Below are 18,990 nucleotides of genomic sequence, written 5' to 3' on the forward strand. Positions count from 1 at the left end.
CTACGAATCACACCATCCGTGAAAATCTTGAACAAGTATGGCTCATCCCAATAAAAATCCAAGCTATCCCGCTTGAGCTTCTTCCTTTGGTTAGAAGAAAGCTCATACAGGATTATTCCAGTCACAAGGTAATTGGCAACATCGTCAAACCATGGCATTCCATTCATTGACACCGCAAGGAGTTGCTCGTCGGGAAATGAATCATTTATCTCAAGGCCGTCACAAGGCCTCCCTCCTCCTCCAAACGGGACAAGTGGTCCGCCACTTGATTCTCACTACCTTTTCGGTCCACAATTTCTAGATCAAACTCTTGGAGTAGTAGCACCCATCTCGTCAATCTTGCCTTGGAGTCTTTCTTTATCATCAAGTACCTAAGGGTGGCATGATCGGTGTGCACTATAACTTTGGCCCCCATAAGGTATGGTCGAAACTTTTCCATTGCAAACACTATAGCCAACAACTCTTTCTCGATGACTGTATAGTTCCTTTGAGCCTCATTCATGATCTTGCTTGTGTAGTACACCGGATGAAACATCTTGTTAACCCTTTGACCCAAAACATCCCCAACTGCAACGTCACTTGCGTCATACAAGAGCCCGAAAGGCAAGCTCCAATTTGGTGCTGTAATGATCGGGGTAGTGGTTAACTTAAGCTTGAGAAGCTCGAATGCTTGCATACACCCCTCATCGAACACAAACTTTGCATTATTTTCTAGCAACTTGCACAAGGGGTTTACCACTTTTGAAAAATCTTTTATAAACCTCCGGTAAAAACCCGCGTGCCCAAGAAAACTCCTCACCCCTTTGACAGAAATAGGGGGAGGAAGACTTGAAATCACCTCTATCTTGGCTTTGTCAACTTCAATTCCATGCTTTGAGATTTTATGACCCAACACAATACCCTCTTCAACCATGAAATGACATTTTTCCCAATTGAGTACGAGGTTTGTGCCTTCATACCGGGCCAACACTCTATCCAAGTTACCCAAATACTCTTCAAAGGAATCACCAACCACATTGAAATCATCCATGAAGACCTCCAATATATCTTCCACCATGTTGGTGAAAATAGCCATCATGCATCTTTGGAATGTCGCCGGAGCATTACACAATCCGAACGACATCCGAGAGAAAACGAAGGTTCCATATGGACAGGTAAAGGTGGTCTTCTCTTGCTCCTCCGGGTCAATTAAAATTTCATTGTACCCCGAGTAACCATCCAAAAAGCAATAGAAAGTATGCCCCGCAAGACGATCTAGCATTTGGTCAAGGAATGGCAATGAGAAATGATATTTTTGGGTCACCTTGTTTAGCTTACAGTAATCCATATATACTCTCCACCCGGTGACTATGCGAGTAGGAATGAGTTCATTGTTGTCATTGGTCACCATAGTCATACCACCCTTCTTCGGCACACATTGCACTGGAGAAGTCCAAGAACTGTCAGAAATAGGATAAACCACACCGGCGTCTAACCACTTGATAACCTCTTTCTTCACCAATTCTTGCATCGCCTCATTTAATCTTCTTTGATGCTCCAAAGAAGGCTTTTCATACTCCTCCAAGATGATTTTGTGCATGCAAAATGCGGGGCTTATTCCCCGAATGTCAGCTAGAGTCCATCCAATTGCCCTTTTTCGCTTTTGAAGCACCGCCAAAGTGGCCTCAACCTGCATGTTAGTAAGGCAAGAAGAAAGAATAATTGTTAAAGTAGAATTTGAACCCAAGAATTCATACCTGAGGTGTGGAGAAAGTGGCTTCAACTCTAACACTAGTGGCTCCTCAATTGATGGCTTTGTTGGTGGAGTTTTCCGATTTTCGAGATCCAAAGATAGCTTCCTCGGCTCATAAGAATAAGAGCCCATCCCATGTAGGGCATTGACACATTCCACTCTACTAGCATTATCATTGACATCCATGTTCAAGAGCACTGCTTCAAGAGGATCTTCCATGTTGATCATAGCACTGGTATCATCTGCAATCACTGATGTGAAAAGGTCTACAAATGAGCACACCTCGGTGCTATTGGGTTGCTTCATAGATTTGCAAACGCGGAAAACGACCTTTTTATCTCCCACTCGGAAAGTGAGCTCACCCGCTTCAACATCAACCAATGCCTTCCCCGTTGCAAGGAAAGGTCTGCCCAAGGTAATAGGAACCTCATAGTCCACCTCACAATCCAAAATCACAAAGTCGACTGGCAATATGAATTTGTCCACCCAGACAAGCACATCATCCATAATACCCAAAGGTCACTTCATCGATCGATCCGCCATTTAAAGTCTCATTGAAGTTGGCCTAGGTTTCCCGATACCCAAAGTTTTAAAAACCGAGTAGGGCATCAAATTGATACTAGCTCCCAAGTCACAAAGAGCTTTGGCAAAATCCGCACTTCCAATGGTGCAAGGAATGGTGAAAGCACCGGGATCTTCAAGCTTCCGGGCCATTGAATGCACTATAGCACTAACTTGGTGAGTCATCTTTATAGTTTCGCAGTCCATAAAATGCTTCTTTGTAACCAAGTCTTTCATGAATTTTGCATAACCCGGCATTTGTTCAAGTGCCTCCACTAGAGGCACATTAATAGATAAGCTCTCCATCATGTCAATGAACTTTTTAAACTGATTATCACTTCTGCTTTGCGAGCCTTTGAGGATAAGGCAGAGGTGGACTTGGCAAAGGAGCCTTGGCTTTTGGCACAACCGACTCGGGCATGTCAATCACGTGTTCCCTAGACGGGTTCATGGCATATTGTGTTTCTACCTCGGCCTCATCAATATAAATCCGCACATCATTATTCACATTCTCTTCAACCACATCTTCAACAATCATAGGTACATCATCATCCTACAACTTAACATCTTCATCCACAACTTGCTTTTGTTTTGAGGCATTCACATCATCGCCTCTCCCACTTTTTGTTGTAACCGTCATCACATGATTGTTATTCTCACCCTTCGGGTTCACTACCGTATCATTTGGTAGAGCACCCTTCGGGCGAGCATTCAATGACTGAGAGATTTGGCCTAATTGCACCTCTAAGTTTCGGATAAAGGTGTTGTGAGAAGCCAACTGTGCATCGGAATCCGCATTCCTCTTCATCATCTGCTCGAACATCATTTCAATTCTGCTCATATCATTACCAGAAGAACTAGGACCTTGAGAAGGGAAAGGGGGTGGATTGTTCGGTTGTTGGTACATTGGGGGCCTTTGAAAGCCTTGCCCCCGGTTGCCTTGGTTTCCATTGTTGTTCCACCCGCCTTGATTGTTGTTGTTGCCCCAATTGTTGTTATTTCCATTCCAATTGCCTTGGTTGTTGTTTTGATTACCCCAATTGTTGTTTTGGTTGTTGTTGTTCCAATTACCACCACTTTGTTGTTGATTGCCCCAATTTCCTTGGGGTCGCCATTGTTGGTTTGAAGAGTTGCCTCTGTTGCCTTGATAGTTGTTGACATATTGTACCTCTTCGTTTTGGTCATCATAACCATCATTTTGACACCCATCATATTCATCAACAAATTGCTCATAATTTCCTTGATTTTATTGCCTCCTTTGCCTTCTCTTGTTGACAAACATACTAACACCCTCCATGGCATTCACTTGGCGAGGATTCTGAACTTATTGCAACTGTGCCTTAGCCAATTGATTCATCGTAGTGGTACGCTCATCTATCGTTTGCCCGTGATCATGTAATTCCTTATGCAAATGGATAACTGTAGGGTCACATTGAGGCACATTTGCTCTACTCTGCCATACTAAAGAAGTGTCCGCCATTTCATCAAGTACATCACATGCCTCCTCATAAGAAAGTTTCATAAAATTGCCCCCGACCAATTGGTTAACAAAGCATTGATTTGTAGTATTTATGCCCCGGTAGAAGGTTTGTTGGATCATGGCCTCGGTCATATCATTATTTGGGCACTCCTTCACCATCGTTTTATACCGCTCCCAAATCTCATGCAAAGGTTCCGTTGGCTCTTACTTGAAGGCTAATATTTCATCTCGAAGTGCCGCAATATGACTAGGAGAGAAGAATTTGGCAATAAACTTATCCGCCAACTCATCCCAAGTTGTGATGGAATGGTTGGGGAGTCTCTCGAGCCAATCCAATGCCTTTTCACGAAGTGAGAACGGGAAAAGTCTCAATCTCAATACATCCTTGGATACATTCGTCTGTTTGCTCCCCCAGCATGTATCTACGAACCCCTTGAGATGTTTGTAGGAATTTTGATTTGCAGCGCCCGTGAAATACCCACGCTGCTCAAGTAAGGTCAACATCACATTGGTTATCTAAAAGTTGCTCGCCTGGATTTGGGGTGGGACAATAGCACTTGCGTAGCCCTGGTTCGGTAATACTCTGGGAGCCACTCTTGGAGGTACGGGGGAGGGTCTAGAATATTAGCATTTGGATTAGCATTAGTATTCCGGCCTCTCCGTTGACCTTGAGGTGCAAGAAGCACCTCATCTTACTCAAGATCATCTACCTCCTCCCCCGCTATCACGTTTCCAAGAGGATCATTAGCGTTGTTTAAAGCCATGTTGGTACCTGAGTAATGACAAAAACAAGTAAGTAACAAAGAAGGAAATAAGAATAATACACAAAACTAACTAAATAGATAGCCAAAACTGTTAGCTCCCCGGCAACGGCACCAAAAAGTGATCGCTGCCAACTCCACACTACTAAAAGGTAAGAAGAGAGGGTCGTAATAGCTTTTACTCGATATGAGGGTCAGGATCGATTTCCACAGGGAGCTAGGAATGGAGTCGAGTATCTATCTAAACTAGAGTTGTGTAATTTTTCCAAATGGCACTTTCATACATTTTTGGGTTTTTGATTATAAACTACTATTATCAAACTATTACTTGAAACTAGATTATGCTATGAGATAATTGCTGAGTTGTATCTAATGGGAAGAAAGGCACTAGGGTAGTGACTTTCATCTAGGTGGCTAATTGACGGGTAAATGCTTCTAAGGTTCGGTTGACATGTTTGGGGAAATATGCTATAACAGTTGCACAATTTTACCCACTCTCACACTTCTCGGTAGAGAGAGTGATTTTTCCCAATTGACTCCCTCGAGACCAAATGGGTAGGCAAATTAGCTCAAGCAACTAGGGTTCAAGTTGGGTAATTACTCTCTCGAGGTTTAACCCTTTAATTGGGACTATCAATTCTCTTGAGTCCATCCCAATTCCTTGTTAGGTCAATTTTGGAGACTTAGGCTCTCTTTCTCAAGAAGAGCCAAGTCAACTTAGCACAAAACAGTGTTTGCAACCACCAATTCATAGATTAAACCATAAATTTGACCCAAATAACAAACATCCATAGTCAATCTAACAATAGATGGCAACACTCATTAATTACCCACACTAGGGTTGAGCCACACCCTAGCTAATGGGTTTAGCTACTCATGCTTGAAGGAGAAAATAGAGAAATAGATGAAGAACAAGGCATATTAATTAAATACTAAATTAAAATACAAGAATCTATCGTTAATTTGAAGCTAAGATGCCAAAAATGGCTACAGATGAGGTTCCCACGAGCGCAGCTCAGTTCTAGATATATCAGATAATCTAAAATGGTAAAATGTTCTATTTATACAAGGCTAGAAAAACTGGACAAAAATACCCTTGCGGGTTCAGCGCGGGCTGCATAAAATGGACCGCGGCCGTACTAGGCTCTTGGACATCAATTCTGGGCTCTCTGAACTTGGGCTCCACGGACCGCGAAGAATGGACCACGGCCGTGGAGGCAGCTGGCGCGGTCCGCACAATCATGACCGCGGACCGTATGGCTTGAACTTTGGCATTTTCCATCTCTCTGAATCTATCTTCCGCGGACCGCACAAAAAGGTAGTGCGGCCGCGGAACCTTCATCGTGGACCGTGCAATGCGTATTGCGGCCGCGTTGCTTGAAGCTTGGTTTTGCCATCTCTCTAAATCACCTAGTGCGGCCGCATTCGACTTTATGCGGTTCGCACTAGGCTTGTTTGCCCTCAGTTTACTTTGTCTTTGATACTTGAGCAGGTTTTACTCCTTTTGAGTCGTTCTTTGACATTTCGTCACTTTGTCGATCAAACCTGCAATCAAGCACAACTTATGAGCCTTTTGGGACTATTTTGTAACAATTTATAATCAAAGCATAGGCAAGAAGGAGCATGAAACTCGTTAAAATCCCTACTTATCACTCAGTATGGTAGATTTCAATGTTATCTTGGGCATGGACTGGTTGTCACCCCATTATGCTATTCTTGATTGTCACACCAAAATCGTGACGCTGGCTATGCCAGGTGTACCACGAATAGAGTGGAGGGGTACTTTAGATCACACTCCTAGTAGAGTTATTTCTTTCCTTAAAGCTTAGCTAATGGTGGAGAAGAGGTGTGATGCGTATCTGGCCTATGTGAGAGGTGTTAGTGTTGATACCCCTGTAGTTGATTCAGTCCCAATAGTACGGGACTTTCCTGATGTGTTTCTAGCTGATCTTCCGAGTATGCCACCCGACAGAGATATTGATTTTGACATTGATCTTTTGCCGAGCACCCAACCCATTTCTATTCCTCCGTATCGTATGGCCCCTCCTAAGTTGAAGGAGTTGAAGGATCTGTTACATGAATTGCTTGATAAGGGTTTTATTCGGCCTAATATATCACCTTGGGGTGCTCCTGTCTTGTTTGTGAAGAAAAAGGATGGCTCTATGCGTATGTGCATTGATTATCGCCAGTTGAACAAAGTTACAGTGAAGAATCGGTATCTTTTGCCTCGTATTGATGATCTATTTGACCAGTTATAGGGTGCATGAGTGTTTTCTAAGATTGACTTGCATTCAGGTTACCATCAGTTGAAGATTCGGGAGCCAGACATCCCGAAGACTGCTTTCAGGACTCGGTATGGTTATTACGAGTTCCTTGTTATGTCATTTGGGCTGACCAATGCCCCAGCAGCCTTCATGCATTTGATGCACAGTGTCTTTATTGATGATATTCTGGTATACTCCCGGAGTCGGGAGGATTATGAGAAACACCTGAGGACAGTGCTTTAGACTTTGAGGGAAAAGAAGTTATATGCAAAGTTCTCAAAATGTGAGTTTTGGTTGGATTCCGTGGCATTCTTGGGTCACGTGGTATCGAGTGAGGGTATACAGGTGGATCCGAAGAAAGTGGAAGTAGTGCAGAGTTGGCCCAGACCATCCTCAGCTATAGAGATCCGCAGTTTTCTTAGCTTGGCGGGTTATTACCGTTAATTTGTTGAGGGGTTTTCATCTATTGCAGCACCTATGACCAGGCTGACTCAGAAGGGTGCTCCGTTTCAGTGGACGGAAGAGTGTGAGGCGAGTTTCTAGAATCTTAAGACATCTTTGACTACAGCCCCAGTTTGATATTGCCTACAAGTTTAGGGTCTTATACTGTCTATTGTGATGCCTTGAGGATGGGCCTTGGAGCAGTACTGATGCAGGATGGTAGGGTGATTGCCTACACGTCCAGACACTTAAAGGTACATGAGAAGAATTATCCTGTCCATGATCTCAAGTTAGCTACTATTGTTCACGCCTTGAAGATCTAGTGTCATTATTTGTACGGTGTTCCTTGTGAGATCTATACTGGTCACCGGAGTTTGCAACATTTGTTCAAGCAAAAGGATCTTAATTTGCACCAGAGGAGGTGGTTAGAGCTGCTGAAGGACTATGATATCACTATCTTGGGGCATGGCCAATGTGGTGGCCGATGCTTTGAGTCGCCGGGCAGAGAGTTTGGCTTATTTACCAGTAGTGGAGAGGCCTATGGCGATGGATGTTCAGGCCTTAGCCAGCTAGTTTGTGAGATTGGATCTTTCGGAGCCCAGACGGCTTCTAGCTTGCGTGGTCTCTCGGTCTTCCTTATTTGATTGTATCAGGGAGCGTCAGTATGATGACCCTCATTTGCTCGTCCTCAAGGACAAGGTTCTGCACGGTGATGCCAGAGATGTGACTATTGGTGATGACGGGATATTGAGGATGCAGGGTCGGGTATGTGTACCCAATGTTGATGGTCTTTGGGAGTTGATTCTAGAGGAGGCCCATAATTCGCGGTATTCCATCCATCCGTGTGCCACGAAGATGTACCAGGATTTGAGCCAGCACTATTGGTGGAGGTGAATGAAGAAAGATATAGTTGGGTTTGTGGCTCGTGCCTCAATTGTCAGCAGGTAAAGTATGAGCACCAGAGACCGGGTGGTTTGCTTTAGCAGATAGAGATTCCGGAGTGGAAGTGGGAGCGAATCACCATAGACTTTGTAGTTGTGCTCCCACGGACCTTGAGAAAGTTCGATGCCATTTGGGTGATTATGGATTGGCTCACCAAGTCTTCGCACTTCATTCCTGTGTGTACTACCTATTCTTTGGAGCGATTGGCGGAGATTTATATCCGGAAGGTCGTTCGTCTGCATGGCATTCCAGTTTCCATCATTTCAGATAGAGGTACTCAGTTCAAATCACGGTTCTGGAGGGCCGTACAACATGATTTAGGTACTCGGGTAGAGTTAAGCACAACATTTCACCCCCAAACGGATGGACAGTCTGAGTGCACTATTTAGATTTCTTGAGGATATGCTCTATACGTGTGTGATGGAGTCTGGAGGTTCTTAGTATCAGTCTTGCCAATGGCGGAGTTTGCCTACAACAAAAGCTATCAGTCCAACATTCAGATGGCACCGTATGAGGCCTTGTATGGTAGGCGGTGTAGATCCCTAGTGGGTTGGTTTGAATCGGGTGAGGCTAGATTATTGGGCACCGACTAGGTTCAGGATGCTTTGGAGAAGGTTAAGATGATTCAGGATAGACTCCGTACAGCCTAGTCCAGACAGAAGAGTTACGCGGACGGGAAGGTTCGTGATGTTTTCTATATGGTTGAAGAGCGGGTTCTGCTTCGGGTTTTGCCTATGAAGGGCGTTATGAGATTTGGGAAGAAAGGGAATTTGAGTCCGAGGTTTATTGGTCCTTTTGAGATATTGAGACGTGTTGGGGAGGTTGCTTATGAGCTTGCCTTACCTCCCATCTTAGTAGGAGTTCATCCGATATTTCTTGTTTCGATGCTTCGAAAGTATCACGGCGATCCGTCGCACGTGTTGGATTTCAGTTCAGTCTAATTGGACAAGGATCTATATTATGTTGAGGAGCCAGTGGCAATATTGGACAGGCAAGTTCAAAAGCTGAGGTCAAAGAACATTGCATCAGTGAAGGTTCAGTGGCAGGGTCAGCCAGTCGAGGAGGCGACCTAGGAGACCGAGCAGCATATGCGCAACCATTATCCTCATCTTTTCACCTCTTCAGGTATGTCTCTATGCTCATTCGAGGACGAATGAATGTTTTAAAAGGGGGAGGATGTAACGACCCAGCCGGTCGTTTTAAGAATTAATGCCCCAATCCCCTATTAACTGCTTTTCCAGTGTTTGTTGCTGCTATTTTGATTTGCCGAGATGATTTGTTTTGAGTTTCGGAGTGTTTTAGGACACTTAGTCTCTAAAAGAGAGCTTAAGCTTTAGAATTCGGACCGTAGTCGGATTAGTTGAAGACGGCCTCGAAATGGAATTCTGTTGATTCCGTTAGCTCTGTTGGGTGATTTCGGGCTTAGGGGCGTGATCGGATTGTGTTTTGGAAATTCGTAGTTTATTTAGGATTGAAATGCCGAAAGTTGAATTTTTGAAGTTTCCGGTTCGATAGTGAGATTTTGATATCGGGGTCGGAATGGAATTCTGGAAGTTGGAGTAGCTCTGTAGTGTTGAATGTGACGTGCTTGCAAAATTTCAAGTCATTCGGACGAGGTTTGGTAAACATTTTGATCGAAAATGGAATTGAGAGTTTTTGGAGTTCTTAGGCTTGAATTCGATGTTAATTTGGTTGAGGTCCCGGGGGCGTCGGGTGTGTTTCGGATGCTCAACGGGTCAATTTTGGACTTAGAAAATTGCATAAGGTCTCCAGTTCTGGTTTCCTTCTTCGCGTTCGCGAGTGGGGTCTCGCGTTCGCTAAGAGGAGCTGGGGCTGGTGGAAGCTTAACGCTTCGCGTTAGCGATGATGGTTCCGCGTTCGTGAAGTTGTGAGGTCGTATGCTTACGCGTTCGCGAAGAGGGTCCCGCGTTCACGTAGGAGGGAGAAGGTTGTTATTGCATTCGCGATGAAGGAATTCTGGACCAAGCGAAGTTGTGCTTCGCGAACGCGATGGTCCTTCCACATTCAAGAAGAAGGATATACCTGGGCAGATTATAAAATTTCAAAGTCGAGGGTTTAGCCATTTTTATCAAAACTAGAGTTTGGGAGCTCGGATTTGAGCGAGAATTTGAGGGATTTTCAGAGATATCACTTGGGTAATGATTCCTAACTCCTTTTGCTTATAACCCATTAATCTAAACGTGAATTTATCATCTAATTTCGGATTTGGGGTGAGAAATTGAGGGAAAATTCGGAAAAGTTCTTAGGCCTAATTTTCGAGTTTTGTTTGGGAATTTTTCATCGGATTTTGATAATTTTGGTATGGTTAGACTCGTGAGTGAATGGGGGTTCATAATCCGTAACTTTTACCCGATTCCGAGACATGGGCCCGGGGGACTTTTTGGGCAATTTTCTTAATTTCGCATGTTAGCTTCAAACTAATTAGTGGAATTAGTTACTTGAAGTTATATTTACATTATGAAATTGATTTGAATAGATTTGGGCCATTTGGAGTCGAGTACTTGTGGAAAGAGCGTGGTTTTGGGTTGATTTTTTAGTCGGTTCGAGGTAAGTGGCTTGTCTAACCTTGTGTGGGGGAACTCTCCCCTTAGGATTTGGTGTTGTTGATATATGAAATGCCTTGTGTGTGAGGTGACGAGCGCGCACATGTGCTAATTGTTGAAAATCCTATTTTCATTAAGTAACTATAAATGTGTTTTTTCTTCCTTATTGTACATTACTTGCAATTTAAACCTACTGTTAGATTAGGGAAGCATGTCTAAGTGACTTAATTGCTTTATTTGTTCAAACAGCTTTATTTGAATTCTGTGTAGCATGCTAGGTTAGAAATACATGTTTTACCTTGGTAGGAAATTGGATGGAACTGAATATTCTTCATATTACTGATGTGTGTTTACTTTGGTACTACGGAACGGTATCCCGGGAGATCCCCCTATTTGTTTACTTTGGGACTACGGATCGGTATTCCGCTAGATCCCCCTACACATTTATTTTTTGGACTACGGGACAACACCCGGTAGATCCCATGTACTGGATATTTACTTTGGGACTAGGATTGGTATTCCAGGAGTTTCCCCTGCATCTTTGTGATTCGGACTATAGAACTGTATCCCGGGAGATCCTCTGGACATTTACGTTTGGCACTACGGGATGGTATCCCGGGAGATCCCCTGTTGCTATTTCTATGTACTGAGTTTGATTTCCTTCTGTGTTTTTAATTGATATAGACTTTTAGCACTTAAATTATATTGTCATATTCTATACTGTTTACCTTGTTTATTTCATCTATAATCAGTAGGGCCCTAACTTTCGTCGTCACTACCCGACCGAGGTTAGGCTTGACACTTACTGAGTACTGCTAATAGTATACTCATGCCCTTTCTGTGCATATTTTTCATGTGCAGATCAAGGTTCTTCATCTCAGCCCTACCATCCTTGAGGCGAGGCGATCTTTTAGAGACTTCGAGGTATATCTGCTGCGTTCGCAGACCGAGGAGTCCCTTTTCATTCTCTCTTGTAGTTACAGCCCTTCTGTATTTACTTTGTTTTAGACATTCTGGAGTTAGAGCACTATGTAGTACCCTTTCCATTCTCTCTTGTAGTTACAGCCCTTCAACTTGTTTTCTTCTAGTCTGGTCCGTTTGCCTAGTGAGTGTGAGTGATTCTCCTTCGTTTGTTGTAGGTATAATGGCTGTAGTCTGGGATGGTAGAGTAACGTCATGTCCTCGGAGAGGCCGGGGGTTGGGGGTTGGGATGGGAGGCAAAATAGGTAAGGGGCACAAGGGTGCCTGTAGGTTGAGAATTAGGTCATGGAACAAAGGTACATTGACGGGTAAGTCTATAAAGTTGGTGAAGATCCATAGAAGAGGAAGGTCAATATAGTGTGTTCCAAGAGACTTAGTGGGTAGGATTGAGAGTGAGGAATGCAGACGAGTATAAGTTGTGGTACTCTGGAATCCTGAAGGGTAAGAATGGTGTAGGCATTCTGGTTGATAGGGAACTTAGAGAGTTTGTGGTAGAGGTTAGGCGGGTGAATAATAGGTTAATGTCTATTAAGTTGGGTGTTGGAGAGTGCACCCTAAATATCATTAGTGCGTATGCGCAGTAAGCGGGCTTGGATGAGGAGATCAAAAGACGCTTCTGGGAGGGGTTGGATGAGATTGTGCGTAGTACTCTGCCTGCTGAGAAGTTATTTATACGATGGGATTTTAATGCTCATAATAGGTCGACTACAGACGGCTATGGCGAGGTACATGGTGGCTTCGGTTTTGGGGATAGAAATGCAGGAGGAACTTCGCTGTTGGATTCCGTAAGGGCGTTTGAGCTGGTGATTGCTAACTCTAGTTTCCCAAAGAGGGAGGAGTATTTGGTTACTTTTTAGAGCATGGTGGCGAAGACTCAGATTGATTGACTATCTGCTCCTTAAGAGGCGCGACAGAGGGCTATATAAGGATTGCAAGGTTATCCTGGTTGAGACCCTCGCGACGCAGCACATGCTCTTGGTGATGGACGTCGGTATTATGATAAAGAGGAAGAAGAGGACTGCACAAGGTCGACCGGGGATCAGGTGGGGAGCCTTGATTAAGGATAAAGTCAGGAGTTGGAAGGGAGGCTATCGGCTGTGAGAGCTTGGAGGAGTAGTGGGGACACGAGCATTATATGGTCGACAACGGCAGATTATATACAGGAGGCAACGAGAGAGGTGTTAGGAGTCTCGAAGCGTTTCATTGGTAGGCACAAAAACGACTGATGGTGGAATGAAGTGGTCCAAGGTGAAGTGGAAGTGAAAAAGGCGGCATACCTGAAGTTAGTAGGGAGCAAATGCGAGGTTGAGAGGAGTCCGAATAGGGAGAGGTATAAAGTAGCTAGAAAGGAGGCGAAACTGGCGGTCACGGAGGCTAAGACTGTGGTTTTTTGTCGTCTGTACAAGGATCTAGGGGCCAAAGATGGGGAGAAGAAGTTATTCCGGCTGGCTAAGGCGAGGGGGAGGAAGGCTCGGGATCTGGATCAAGTGAGGTGCATTAGAGACGAGGACGGTAGAGTATTGATGGGAGAGGCCCAAATTAAGCGCAGATGACAGACTTACTTTCATAAACTTTTAAATGAAGAAGGGGATCAAGATATTGTGCTAGGCGAGTTGGGGCATTCTAAGAACAACCGCGATTTTGGGTACTGTAGGTGCATCAAGCTTGGGGAGGTCGTGGGATCTATGTGTAAGATGAGAAGGGGTAGAGCTACCGGGCCCGATGAGATCCCAGTAGAATTTTGGAGATGTGTGGGTAGAGCAGGTTTGTAGTGGCTAACAGAGTTATTTAATGTTATTTTCAGGATGAAGAGGATGTCGGACGAGTGGAGGTGGAGTATTGTGGTTCCGTTGTACAAAAACAAAGGTGACATCCAGAGTTGCAACAACTATAGGGGTATCAAACTATTGAGTCATACCATGAAAGTGTGGGTGAGGGTAATAGAAGCGAGGGTGAGGAGGACGATGTCTGTATCAGACAACCAGTTCGGATTCATGCCAGGTCGTTATACTATGGAAGCTATCCACCTTATTAGGAGGTTGGTGGAATAGTACAGGGATAAGAAGAAAGATCTGCACATGGTGTTTATTGATATGGAGAAAGCATATGACAAGGTTCCTAGAGAGGTTCTTTGGAGATGTCTAGAGGCGAAAGGTGTGCTGGTTGCTTACATTAGGGAGATTAAGAACATGTATGATGGAGCTAAGACTAGGGTTATGACAGTGGGAGGTGACTCTGGGCATTTTCTGGTTGTTATGGGGTTACACCAAGGATTTGCGCTCAGCCCATTCTTATTTGCTCTGGTGATGGATGCACTGACACACCATGTTCAAGGAGAGGTACCATGGTGTATGATATTCGCTGATGACACTGTTCTAATTGAGGAGACGCGGAGTGGCGTTAATGAGAGGCTGGAGGTCTGGAGACAGGCCCTTGAGTCAAAGGGTTTCAAGTTGAGCAGGATGAAGACGGAATATCTTGAGTTCAAGTTCAGTGCCGAGCCGAGGGAAATGGGCATCGACGTGAGGCTTGGATCGCAGGTCATTTCCAAGAGAGGCAGTTTCAAGTACCTTAGATCAGTTATCCATGGGGATGGGGAGATCGATGAGGATGTCACACACCGTATAGCGGTCGGTGGATGAAATGGAGGTTAGCATCTAGAGTCCTGTGTGACAAGAAAGTGCCTCCGCTACTCAAAGGTAAGTTTATAGGGCGGTAGTTAGGCCGGCCATATTGTATAGGTTGAGTGTTGGCTAGTTAAGAATTCACATACCCAGAAGATACAAGTAGCAGAAATAAGGATGTTGAGGTGGATGTACGGGAATACTAGGATGGATAAGATTAGGAATGAAGATATTCGGGAGAAGGTGCGCGTGGCTCCTATTGATGACAAAATGTGGGAAGCAAGACTCAGATGGTTCGGGCACGTTCAGAAGAGGAGCTTAGATGCTCCGGTAAGGAGGTGTGAGCAATTGGACTTGGTGGGTACGAGGAGAGGTAGAGGGCAACCTAAGAAGTATTGGGGAGAGGTGATCAGGCGGGATATGGTGAGACTTCAGATCTCCGAGGACATGGCACTCGATAAGAAACTGTGGAGGTCGAGCATTAAGTTTGTGAGTTAGGAGGTAGTTGAGCATATTTAGTCTATCAGTGTGAGGCTAGGCTGACAGGATTTAGTCTTAGGCTACTAGTGGTCAGTGTTGTGTTTACACTACTCTTCCGTTTTAAGTGTCAGGCATTATTTACTGATCATTATTTCTGCCTTTCATCTATTCGATGGTTCTTATGTTGTTGTTATTATTTTCATGATGGTACTGATATATTGTCTCTTTTTGTCTTTTCGTCTTCTTGAGCCGAAGATCTTTTGGAAACAGCCTCTCTACCCCATCGGGATAGAGGTAAGATCTGCGTACACAGTACTCTCCCCATACCCCACTTGTGGGACTACACTGGGTCGTTGTTGTTGTTTGATACTAAACCCCCAAAAAATCGGACCAAACCAATCCAAACTATATATATGTATATATATATATGTATATATATATATATATTATACATATATATATACATATATATATATATATATATATATAATTGAATCTTCTCAATCTTTTTTATATATATAATTTTGGCTCATCCCAAGTCCAATATTAATACAAATAAGGGGGATTTGCAGCCGTACCATATATTTGTGCCACTTTTTAACCTGTACCTTATTTTTAAAAAATAATTGATTTGGTAGCCAGCTGAAAAATATCCGCAATAATATGACAATAATACCCCTGACAAAAGATATAAAACCTGCATCATGCATCAATCACGTGATCTGCAACCTCAATCGTGAAAAAAGATCTCCTTCTCTCCTCTCAACAACTTTATCAAAAAATTAGAAACTTATCCAGATTCATCTTCAAAATCACACTTGAATGAAGTTATTTCACATTGAAGCTAAAACTTCATGCTAATGTAGCATGAAGTTGTTTCATGTTGAACCTAAAACTTCATGCTAATGCATGCTGAAGTTATATATCCTCCAGTCTATAGTTTTGTCATGAGTTTTATTTGAAACTTCAGTCTAAATATGCTGAAGTTATTTAGTTCATTTGCTCAAACTTCAGACTGAACATGCTTAAGTTTTTTAGTTCATTTGCTAAAACTTCAGACTGAACATGCTTAAGTTTTTTAGTTCATTTGCTAAAACTTCAGACTAAACATGCTTAAGTTTTTATCTTGCAGTATATAATTTTCTAATGAGTTTTTGCTAATGCATGCTGAAGTTATTTAGTTTATTTGCTAAAACTTCAGACAAAACATGCTGAAGTTATTTAGTTCATTTGCTAAAACTTCAGACTAAACATACTTAAGTTTTTTAGTTCATTTGTTAAATCTTCAAATTAAACATGCTTAAGTTTTTGTCCTGCAGTATGTAATTTTCTAAAGAGTTTTAGCTAATGCATGCTGAAGTTATTTAGTTCATATGCTAAAACTTCATACCAAAACATGCTGAAGTTTGTAACGCATTCTACAGTTTTGTCCTGAGTTTCATCCGAAACTTTAGTATAAACAAGCTGAAGTTTTTTAGTTCATTTGCTAAAACTTCAGCCGAAACATGCTTAAGTTTTTGTCCTGCAGTTTGTCAATTGTCTTTTATTAAAGAAGGGCAAAAATGTCTTTTTAAAATGCTTTTAACAAAAAATGGGTTCGGATGCAAACGAAAAAAATAAAATGGGTATAAGTTAAAAGGGGGCGACCAAATAGGGTGCCCCATGCAATTTTTACTACAAATAAGTAAAGAAGAAAATCCCTAGCCCAATTGACCCATAGCCTATTTAAGTTTAAGATAAAATAGAATTATGTTTTTAGAGGTAAAAAAAAAGTAAAAACCCTAGTTAAAAAGCAAATTGCCAATATCATATCAACGAAAGCCAAAGCTAGTCGCAATTTTCAGCAAAGGTATAATACTATTTCAAGTTCTTCTTAGTTCTTGCCATCATTAATGGCAACCCCGGTAAGAAGTACTACTCCAATTTTAACCTTTCAATATATTTTCCAATGTGTTTGCGATAAAGGGAAAACAAAGAAATTGGGTATTTTAATTTTTAATTGATTGTGGTTATTATCCTTTAAACTAGCTTTATACTTGCTTTGCATCCCTTCTCTGATTCTTTCTACTTTAGAAATCAATTTGTCCTTTGTTGGCTAATTTAGCATCTATGTATCTTGTGAATTTTTTGTTCCATTTCAATTTCTACTCATTCTATGTCTTTAAATTTTCATGAGCAAGTACTCATCCTAGGGCAAAATGCAACTACCGTTCTAAAAATTTTGCTTATGAAAGTAAGAACGAAATTTCAACAAAATGGAAGCATTTAAATGAAGTTTTTCCTAAATCCCCCTTTAGAATTATTAACAGAAAGCAATCAACACTCAGGCCAATTAAAAAAGGGGAACAAGCATATAATACATGTACTTTAGAAAAGTTTGTGTTTAATGTTAATGAGATAAGGAGAGTCATTGCTGAGTTTGTCATTATCGACAAATAACCTTTTAAAGTTGTTGAAGGACAAGGTTTTAAGAGATTAATGGCAGTTACTTTTCCCAATTTTCAATTATCTTCTTGTCTGATTGTTGCTAGGCAATGCTTGAAAATATATCAAGAGGAGAAAGAAAAGCTTAAAAATCTTATTCAGAATCAACATGTATGTTTTACTAGTGTTACACAGATGTCACTTCAAAATTTAACTTTTATGGTTATTACTACTTATTGGATTGATGATGATTGGAATTTAAAAAAGATAATTCTCAACTTTTCTCAAACACCGGATCATAAAGGTGATATAATTGCTAAGGAGATTGAAGCATGCTTGTTAGATTGGGGGATTGAGAACATATTTACGGTGACCCTAGATAATGTAACTGCTAATAATGCTGCAATTAAACACTTGAAAAGAAGGATTGAGGATTGGAAAGGAGGCATCTTAGGAAATGAGTTTTTATATGTTAGATGCATTGTTCATATTCTAAATTTAATCGTGAAAGAAGGGCTGACTGGACAAAATGAGTCCATTTGTCGAGTAAGAAATGTTGTCAAATATGTTAAGTCCTCAGCTGGAAGGTTTGATTCATTTAAGTCATTTATTGAGAAGGCTAAGATTGACACTCATGGTCCTTTGGCTTTAGATGTTGAGACTAGGTGGAACTCCAGATATATGATGCTAAATACAACTGTAAAGTTTGAAAAGCATTTTCAAGAATGTATGATGATGATGATCATAAGTACCTCAAATATTGTTTAGAGACGAATAGTATGGGAGGACATCCATCTATAGATGATTGGAAGAGTGTTAAAGTTTTATGAAGTTCCTTGAGATATTCTACCAGGTCACTTTGAAATTCTCAGGAACTTCATATGTTACTTCTAATTCTTTTTTCATGAGATCTTTAATCTTCAGAATTTTATTCGAAAATATTCTCATAGTGAAGATTATATTTTGAGTGGTATGGACGAGAAGATGAAGGTTAAATTTAAAAAGTATTGGGGTTCTTTTGAGAGTATGAACAAGTTATTAGTTGTTGCTATTGTTTTGGATCTGCGATATAAGTTGAAGTATGTGGAATTTCTTTTCAACAAGTCTTATGGTAGTTTGGAGGGAGGCCAACGGTCAAAAAAGGTGATGGATACTTTGACTCGCTTGTATGACCATTACAAAAGTTTGACTCACTTGTATGACCATTACAAGAGTTCTTTTTTGTGAGACTTCTAGTGACGAAACTGGTGGTCAAACAAGCTTGATGGATGAGATTAATATCTTGGACAGTGACGAGATGTGGCAATCACAATGGGAGAAACATTTGGTAGATAAAGTCAATATTGAAAATAATTCTGAACTTGAGAAGTACTTTGTAGATTATTTAGAAAAGACCAACGATTTAAATATTTTGGCTTGGTGGAAAGTTTCATCTGCTAGATATCCAATTGTCTCTAGAATTGCAAGAGATGTTCTTTCTATTCCTGTTTCTACTGTTGCATCTGAATCTGCTTTTAGCCCTGGTGGTCGAATTCTTGACTCTTATCAAAGTTCTTTATCACTAAAGACAGTAGAAGCTCTTATTTGTACTCATCAATGGTTAAGATCAACTTATAAAGAATACAAGCTTGAAGATTTTTTTAGAAAAAATTCAGAATCTTGAGATAGTTGAAAAAGGTAAATGTACACATTTAACTCTTTTGAATATGTTCTTTACATTTTTAATGCTTTAAGGC

At 41.7% G+C, this 18,990-nt stretch overlaps 1 protein-coding gene across 1 annotated transcript; it reads left to right on the forward strand.

Moving 5' to 3' along the window:
• Positions 1–6,366: 6,366 nt before the first annotated feature.
• LOC138880808 (uncharacterized) lies at positions 6,367–14,368 on the forward strand. The gene is made up of 5 exons (XM_070160987.1): positions 6,367–6,568; positions 11,885–12,034; positions 12,966–13,213; positions 13,531–13,592; positions 13,783–14,368. The coding sequence occupies exons 1-5, from the start codon at positions 6,367–6,369 to the stop codon at positions 14,366–14,368; spliced, it is 1,248 nt and encodes a 415-aa protein (XP_070017088.1).
• Positions 14,369–18,990: the final 4,622 nt, after the last annotated feature.

Source organism: Nicotiana sylvestris, chromosome 11 (genome assembly GCF_000393655.2).
Source record: "Nicotiana sylvestris chromosome 11, ASM39365v2, whole genome shotgun sequence".
In the NCBI taxonomy this organism is placed as follows: Eukaryota; Viridiplantae; Streptophyta; class Magnoliopsida; order Solanales; family Solanaceae; genus Nicotiana; species Nicotiana sylvestris.